Raw genomic sequence first — 8,307 nt, 5'->3', positions numbered from 1 at the left:
GCCGCCTGGCCCCAGGTGAGCGCTCCTGCCCCCGGAACCTGGGCTCCTTGCCTCCCAGAAGATCTTTCCTCGGAGCCCGCTTCACTTGGGACCCTGAGTCCCAGGTCCTCTCCAGGACGGGGCCTCAAAGGGGCTTCCCTTGCCCCTCCGCGTTGTTCCCCAGGGCGTTCCGGAGGCTGCGGGACACTCATCAGGAAAGGCGGTACTGAGCAGGTTGGGGTATGGATAGGTTGGGTTGACGGTTGTCATTACGGGTTCCCTGGCAAGCAGGGTACCTTGAGATGGAGTCCAGGGGTCCCACATGCCTGCTGGTGAGCCATCTGCCTCCTCTGCCTTGAATCCTGATGTGCTGACTCCATGGGCAGAACCAGTGTTGTTTCAGGGCCTCCTGACTTTTGGGGACGTGGCTGTGCACTTCACCCAGGAAGAAGGGGAGCGTCTGGACGCTGGGCAGAGGACCCTGTATAGAGACGTGATGCTGGAGACTTACAGGAACCTGGTCTCTCTGGGTGAGGTGATTCAGCCGCAGCCCTTCCCTCCTCCCCGCCCCCAGCCCCCCTCAGAGCTAAGGTGGGATCTCGGAGGGGCCAGGCTGGTTGTGACTCTGGGACCAGAGGTGGGACATTCTGCTCCCAGGTGACAGGTGGGGTCTCTGGACCCGTCCCCGGGGCTGCCTGGAGACTAGAGGTGTCCTCGTCTCTCACAGAGGCGGGCCTCTGTTGAGTCCTTATCCCTGCCCTGCTCCCCACCCACCTCAACCTCCTGGGGAGACTCCATGTTTCAGAGCCTGCATGGTAGGGCCAGCTAACCCCCGAGTCCCAGACTGCCTCTGGAGTGGGAAGCCAAGCATGCCCTAGCACTTCACCCATTTCCTCTCTCCTCTCGGGCAGGAGTTCCAGAATCCAAGCCAGATCTCATCTCCCAACTGGAGCAAGGAAGGGAGCCCTGGGGCTCAGACCTGCTGGGGGCCCAGGAAGCAGAGACTGCGGGAAATGCCGGCATGGGTGAGTGAGGGGAGCCACAGGCCTCCGGTTGTTCAGTATTTGCACTCACCATACACAGCCAGTGTTGTGAACAGCCGGATAGAAGGACAGTCACACAGTCATAAAGTGCACTTTCGTTGGCTTGTCCCTTGGTGTCCTTACCCAGGCACATGGACACCCATCAATTGAAAACAGGCAGCCAGTTAGCGGTGAAGGGGTAAAGACTGTGATTGTTGCCCTTCCCCTTCATTGAAGATTGAGGACAATTTTCTGGGAGTCCAGCACCATGCCAGATGCTTAATAAATTGTGCCTCACTTTCTCCCCCAACAGCCCCATAGGATGAGTTATCAGAACCCTCAGTTACAAGGAACTGAAAACCCAACCAAACCAGCCAGAGCTGGGGGGAGGCTCTTGGCTCAAGTTGTGAAAATTGGGGCTGGTTCTCAGCATCGTGGGTCTCAGGTTCCAAATAATGCCCTTGGCATAAGTTTGAGATCCAGAACACTTAACATCTGTCAAGCCAGACATCCCGCCTCCCAGAACTGCTGCTGGCCACCGGTAGCAGTGGCCCCTGGTGACCTTGGCACGATCTGGAAGTGTCTGCCCACCTACCCTTAAACAGGAACGTCTGTTCTCACAGCATCACTTCTGACACCAAATATAGGGAGCTCCTCATACCACCCAGTTCTTCACCTCTCTGCACACCCACTGGGTGTCCTGCAGTCCAACTCTGACACCTCATCCCCGCACTGGACGCCTGTGGACGTCTGAGCAGCGAGGGCATCATCCCAGAAACCCTTCCTGAGGGTCAGTTCCAGTCCTTTGGGTCTCCTGAGTGTAGAGCCTTAGAGTTTCAGGTATAGATATGTATTTGGAAGGCAGTAATTTCTGGAAGCAGGCAAGAGAAAGCAGGAAGAGAGAGAGGAGAGAAAAGTCAGTACAGAGCTGCCACTGCCAGCGTGTGGAGCACCACAGCTCCAGGACCATGACCACTGAGAGGCTGCAGGAGGCATCTGGGATTGTCCATCAGAGCGAGGGAGGGGGACACTTGTCCTTGGTCCCTGCCCCTGGGGCGGTACCTGTCTGCAGCCTGGTCTGGAAGTGCAGACCTCGGCTAAGACAGAGGCATGCCTGCCCCAGAGGATGCTGGCAGGCGGAGCTCTCAGAGCTGTCTCCTGCAGCAGGGCGGGAATCCCAGGGAGGCGGGGGCTTGGTGTACGGTGCTTGTAGCGTCAGCTACAGACTTCAACTAGAAAAAGGTGGCAAGAAAAAGTTGGGACATGTGAGGGGAAGGTCCATGAAGGAGGTGGGCACATGCGCACAGCCAGTGAGCCTGGACTCACCCGTGAGACACCTCGTGGAGAGGGCCAGCAGGTGGTTGATACTTGCAGGCACAGAGTAGGGGCCCAGGTGGACCTTCTCAAACAGGGTAACACGTGGGCCCTTTCTCTTTCAGATTCCACCCAGGGGTCTTTGTGTAAACATGTGACTGCAAGGGTGAAAATGACTCCAGCTGCAGAGCCTCCAGGAGGAGCATCTGGAAGCTTCTTCAGGGGTGAGCCTCCAAAAGCAGTCTGCAAAGAAGCCGCTCCGCAGGAGGGCAGGCTAGGGAGCCTGGAGAACTTCCTTATCCAGGAGAGACCATCACATGGAATCTTTTGGACCATCTCCAAAGGAGAAGGGGCCCAGAAAGGGGGTAAATGGGGACCCGAGCTTTTCTGTAGCCGCGAGACAAACGCTAAAGGGCAGGCAGCCCACACATGCGAAACCTGCGCCAAGACCTTCCGATACCTCTCGCGTCTGGTGAGACACCGGGCCACGCACAGCGGCGAGAAGCCGCACGCGTGCGGGGAGTGCGGCCGCGCGTTCAGCCAGCGCTCGCACCTGGCACAGCACCGCAGCGCACACGCTGGCCAGAAGCCGCACACCTGCGGGCAGTGCGGCCGTGCCTTCACACGTCTCTCCACGCTGCACCGCCACCAGCGCGTCCATAGCGGCGAGAAGCCTTTCGGGTGCCAGTGGTGCGGGAAGCCCTTCAGTTACAGCACTCTCCTCGCCCAGCACCAGCGGATCCACACCCGAGAGAGGCCGTTCCGGTGCTCAAAGTGCGGGAAGAGCTTCATCTGGAAGTCCAGCTTTCGGACTCATCAGAAATCGCACCTGTGCAGCCAGGCGGCGTGGATCTCTGTAAGCTAAGTAGCCACTGGCAGGGGGAGCTTAGGGCTGGCTGCTGCTGCAAGGAGGGCCCCAGAAGGATGTCCTCAGCACGTGGCACCGCGCAGAGCGAGACCAGCATGAGGGACTGGATTGTTTCTCCACCGGAGATCGACGTGTACATTTCAGGTCCTTCCCACAACAAGGGGTAGCCCAGGCCTGCCTGCCCTAGCCACCACGACCTGGCAGCCTGCTGGATTCAGTGTAGCTGTGAGACGTCTATGGACAAATTGATGCTTTGAAAGTTACTATTTTCAGGTGCATCCAGATTTTATTTCTGAAATTTAAAATGTAGGTCTTTGGTTTATTTGCATCATAGGTGGGTTCTAAACGCCTTTGAAATCCAGATGGGCTACCGAACTTTTGGATAATCAATCTTCCATCACACAGCAGCCCTGAACACCAGGAGAAGATCATGTAACTCTGGTCATCGTTTGGTCCTGGCTGGTTGTTTTCAGATGCTGATTTGTTGAGCAGGATGTGAGTGTTCCATTTTGGGCAGCTCAGCCCTTGCTGTTGGCCCTGTGGATTTGCTGGCTCAGCTTCACCTTCCTGCATGCCAGCTCTGCTTGAGTCAGGCCATATGAAACATTAAGAGCGTGCATGTCGCTTGGACTGTTCTTTTTTCCAGCCAGTTCTTCCATAGAGAATATGTTTGCATAGTATGAATGTTTTCTATACAATAATAACATTAAACACTTAAAACACATGGTGGAAATAGAGAAAACAGATATAAAAGAAGCCAGTGGTCACGAAACACAGGATATCTATAGGGAGGTTAGTTGGCAAGCACTGCCCAGGCATCAGGGGGCGGGCAGGGGAAGGCTGTGCCTTTGTGACCATCCACTGAACTCTTGGCATTCCTTTCACTGTTTAGAGGCTGAGTGTCACATGTCTAGTGAAACTAAACGTGCTCAGCCATTTTCCTGTAGGCAGATTAAATAACTTAATTACAGAAGCAATACATGATCATTTGAGGAAATGTACAGCTATATAAACATAAAGTAAAACATGGGACTTCCATGACAGTCTAGTGGTTAAGACTGCAGGCTTCCATTGTAGGGGGTATGGGTTTGATCCCTGGTCAGGGAACTAAGATCCCACATTATGTGCAGTGCAGCCAAAATAAAATAGAGAAAAATATAACCAGAAGTTTTATTTTGACTCAAAGGAACCTGGTAAACGGACAATGAAAAAGGGGGATTTGGGTGTTAACCCACAGCGTTTCACCCAGACCATCTAGATTCAAAGCTGTAGCAGAAGAAAACCTTCCTGAACTAAAGGAGTGCCTGGTCTTGACACTGAAAGACCTGATCATGAGCGAAAGAAAAAACAGAACATGAAGTTTCATGAAATGACTGGACCACAAACAGGAAAAAGAAGATCACCAACAGGAAAAAAATAAGCTTGCCCCAGACTTTAATTAACAAAGACTGCAGCTCTTTCCATATTTATTTCCTTTATGTGTCACCATATTTTCTTTATTTGTGCCTCGGGGAGTGTAGGATCTTAGTTCCCTGAGCCCCCTGTAGTGGAAGTCCAGGGTCTTAACCACTGGGCTGCCAGGGAAGTCCTAGAGTCAAATGTTAAAGCTTATTTTCTTTCTTTTCCCTTTACCTCTTTCTTCCTAGGGTGTGATAGCAATAGTTAAATTCCAATTAGGTTCATTAGATGCAAAAAATATGATGGAGTCTTGTCAGAGATCAAGAAGACATGGCTCAGAAACGCTGGATGAAACAGGACACATTAATGAAGAGACTCTGATGATGTTCCTTTGGGGGGGAGGAGGGACCAGCTTCAGAGCTATGTAATAATTACATGTTGGAATGGATGGATGGAAGCTTTGAAACTGCTTTTTGAGAAAATGTACTGATGTGGATATTGAGTCGTCAAGGGGTGGATTGTAATGAACATACCTTGTTTCAGCCCATCCTGAGTCCATCCCTTTCTTTCTGTAAAAGTGCCTCCCCTTCTGTTTGCAGCACTTCCCAGGATCCGTTGTAGGAAGTCACAGTGGTGCTGCCAGTCTGGGTGCCTTGTTTTTCTTTTTCTTGCCCAGTCACTCAGGCCAGAACTTCCAGTACAGTTTTGAGCAGAAGTGGCAAAAGTGAACATTCTTGTTTAATTTTTTACCTTTTAAGGGGAAAGCTTTTAGTTTTCATTCATTGAGTATGACATGGTTCTTCAGTCGTTCAGTTGTGTCCAATTCTTTGTGACCCCACAGACTGCAGCACATCAGGCTTCCCTGTACTTCACCATCTCCCAGAGCTTGCTCAAACTTATGTCCATCGAATTGGTGATGCCATCCAACCATCTCATCCTCTGTCGTCCCCTTCTCCTCCTGACTTCAGTCTTTCCCAGCATCAAGGTCTTTTCCAATGAGTCGGTTCTTTGCATCAGGTGGCCAAAGTATTGGAGTTTCAGCATCAGTCCTTCCAATGAATATTCAGGAATGATTTCTTTGGGGATGTTAAAGGAGTGTGATGTTAGCTGTGGATTTTTCATAAATGCCCTTGATTAAGTTGAGGAAGTTCTCTTCTGTTCCTGGTTTGTTGAGTGTTCTTATCATGAAAGGGTGTTAGACTTATCAAATGCTTTATCTGCCTCAGCTGAGATCATTTTTTTCTTTGTTCTATGAATGTGGTGTATTTGATTCTTTTTTTTTAACTGAACCATCCCTTGCATTGCAGAAATAAATCCCACTTAGTCATGTGTATAATCCTTTTACTATGCTGCTGGATTTAGTTTACAGTTGCTTTTATTCCAGCTCTATACTTCCATTGATGAAAACTCTATTCCCCATACTTACAGTGCCCTAGACAGAAATGCAAACTATGTATATAACAAATACATATATGTATATATAGATAGGTAGATATAGATGTATTTTGAAGGACTGACTTACATGATTGTGGGGCTGGCAAGTCTGAAGTCTGTAGGACAGGCTGGCAGGCTAGAACTCTTAGGCAGGAACTCTCCAGTCTTGAAGTAGAATGTCTTCTCCTTCAGTGAAACTTCAATTTTGCTCTTAAGGCTTCTCAACTGAATGGATGTGCTCACTCAGTTGTGTCCGGCTCTTTGCGACCCCCTGGACTGTAGCCTACCAGGCTCCTCTGTCCGTGAGATTTCCTATGCAAGAATACTGGAGTGGGTTGCCATTTCCTACTCTAGGGGATCTTCCCGACTCAGGAATCAAAGCTGTGCCTCCTAAATTGGCAGGTGGATTCTTTACCACTATGCCACCTGGGAAGCCTCCTGAATGAATGAGACCCACATTATCAAGGAAAGTCTAGTTTTCTTCAAGTCACCTGATCTAAGATGCTACTGTCTATGAAGTATCTTCACTGGCAGCATCTAGATTTGTGTGTGAATCACTGCATGCTACAGCCTCGCCAAGTTGACACATAACCAGTTGACACTAACCATCACACCAGGCCTTGTACCTAACTTCCTCCCTTAGCTTGCCTAGCCAATGAAGCAGGAATCCTCTTAATTCTTCCAACTTGATGTTGCTTCAGTCAGTAAACTTCTGAGTCCTTATTACCTGAACTACAACAGTGGCCCCCAAGCTATCTCCTGCTATTAATAATCTCGTGAAATGTGTTTGTCTTTTTAATGTATTTATTAAAGTATATTTTTATATAGTGTCCCGAATACAGTAACTGTTGAAGTTGCTTCTCACAAATGCAGTTTTTACCCTAGGAAAGCATCGAGCAGCTGCAGCTCCTCCGTTTTCAGAATATTCTTTGGCCCTGCTGCTACTCCTCCGTCCAGAGCCTGCGGGCTTTCGGGGATGCGCAGCCTTGCGTCCTCTCCCACCGCCCCAACGCCGGCACCGTCTGGGTTAGGGGCTAGCAGTGATCGGCCTAGGGGAGGCGGAGCCGACGGGAACTACATTTCCCAGGCTACTGCGCGGCCCTGGACTTCATGTCCCAGCAGCTCCCGGGGCGGCCCTCGAGGACTCCACTTCCCAGAGTGCCGCGGGAGGGCCGACCTGGTCCTGCCCACTCCACCTGGCCCCGGCGCGTGGCTGGGCACTCAGCCGGCGCCGGAAGCGGCTCTGCGGGCAGGTGGGCAGGTGGGTAAGAAGGCGAGGGGCGCTGTGGCATGGCGATCTGGATCCTGGACCTTGGGTGCCCCGTGACAATCAGAAATGTCTGAAGGGTGCCGGGAACTGGGGGCGTGGGAGGGACCAGGAAGCACGGAAGGGGGCCCAACTGCACTGTGCGAATGGGCTCAGAGGTGGGTCCAGGGGTGGAGGGCTTGGGAAGCGCCTGGGGAAACGTGGGAGGGGCCCGGCCGCGGTAGCGTCTACCCCAGGGCCTGCTGCTACACTGCCCGTGCCATCAGGAGCAGCAGAATGTCCGGGAAGGGCCCCCTCTGGTCCGGGCTGCCCGTCGGGCTCTGCATCGGGGAGTTCAAAGTCCTCCGGTAGCTGCCCGAGCAGATTTCCAGCCCCCAGGATAGGTTCCTACGAGGTGGTGGCGCCCTGAAGCCTGTCCATTTCTCCAGGTAGCCAGAAGCTCTGCCTGCCCAGAAGGAACCAAGCTTTCCAAAGCTAGCTGGAGTGGGCACTGGGCTGCAAACACAGCCGCCGCCCCTTCCCGCAGTCAGTAGCATATGGACTTTGGCCAGAAAGCCCCAGACCCAAAGTTGGCTGCCTCCCTTCTTGTGAGCCAGAGAGGAGCCAAATATTCTCTTTCTTGGCCCAGTGGGGGTCAGGGTTGGGCCCACAGGGCAGAGCCTGGTTCTCTGGGCTGAGTGGTAGGCACAGGGCTCCCTGGGGAACAGAGCTGAGAAGAGCGGATGGCTCAGGCTAGCTGGGTCTGCCTGGTCCCCAGCAGGCAGTCTCCCTGGCCTAGTGACCTCATACTGTGCCCCAATGCTAGGGGCAGTGACCCTGGGCTGGGGCAGCTCAGGGGAGTGGGGTTCTGTGGGATGGGAGCAATGGCCTCAGCCTCACACCATTTGGCCCTACAGGTGTAGCCACCATGGGTGATCCTCGGGGGACCAGGCGGATCCTAGTGACTGGGGGCTCAGGGCTGGTGGGCAGAGCCATCCAGAAGGTGGTAGAAGATGGGGCCAGGCTGCCTGGAGAGGACTGGGTGT

General features: G+C 52.7%; 2 protein-coding genes across 2 annotated transcripts in view; both read left to right on the top strand.

Moving 5' to 3' along the window:
- The first annotated feature begins 44 nt into the window (after window positions 1-44).
- LOC104998844 (zinc finger protein 679-like) lies at window positions 45-4,331 on the top strand. The gene is made up of 3 exons (XM_010854244.1): window positions 45-509; window positions 891-1,004; window positions 2,441-4,331. The coding sequence occupies exons 1-3, from the start codon at window positions 302-304 to the stop codon at window positions 3,178-3,180; spliced, it is 1,062 nt and encodes a 353-aa protein (XP_010852546.1). The 5' UTR covers window positions 45-301; the 3' UTR covers window positions 3,181-4,331.
- A 2,843-nt stretch (window positions 4,332-7,174) lies between these two features.
- TSTA3 (tissue specific transplantation antigen P35B) overlaps window positions 7,175-8,307 on the top strand; it is a 5,002-nt gene continuing 3,869 nt past the window's right edge. The window contains 2 exon segments of the mRNA XM_010854264.1: window positions 7,175-7,276; window positions 8,179-8,303. Coding sequence (XP_010852566.1) covers window positions 8,190-8,303 — 114 coding nt within the window. The 5' untranslated portion in view covers window positions 7,175-7,276; window positions 8,179-8,189.

The sequence above is a fragment of the Bison bison genome, unplaced genomic scaffold, assembly GCF_000754665.1.
Source record: "Bison bison bison isolate TAMUID 2011002044 unplaced genomic scaffold, Bison_UMD1.0 scf7180017853264, whole genome shotgun sequence".
Lineage (NCBI taxonomy): Eukaryota > Metazoa > Chordata > Mammalia > Artiodactyla > Bovidae > Bison > Bison bison.
Note: the sequence above shows the minus strand (reverse complement) of the source record. Positions and strands in the feature narration are given on the sequence as shown.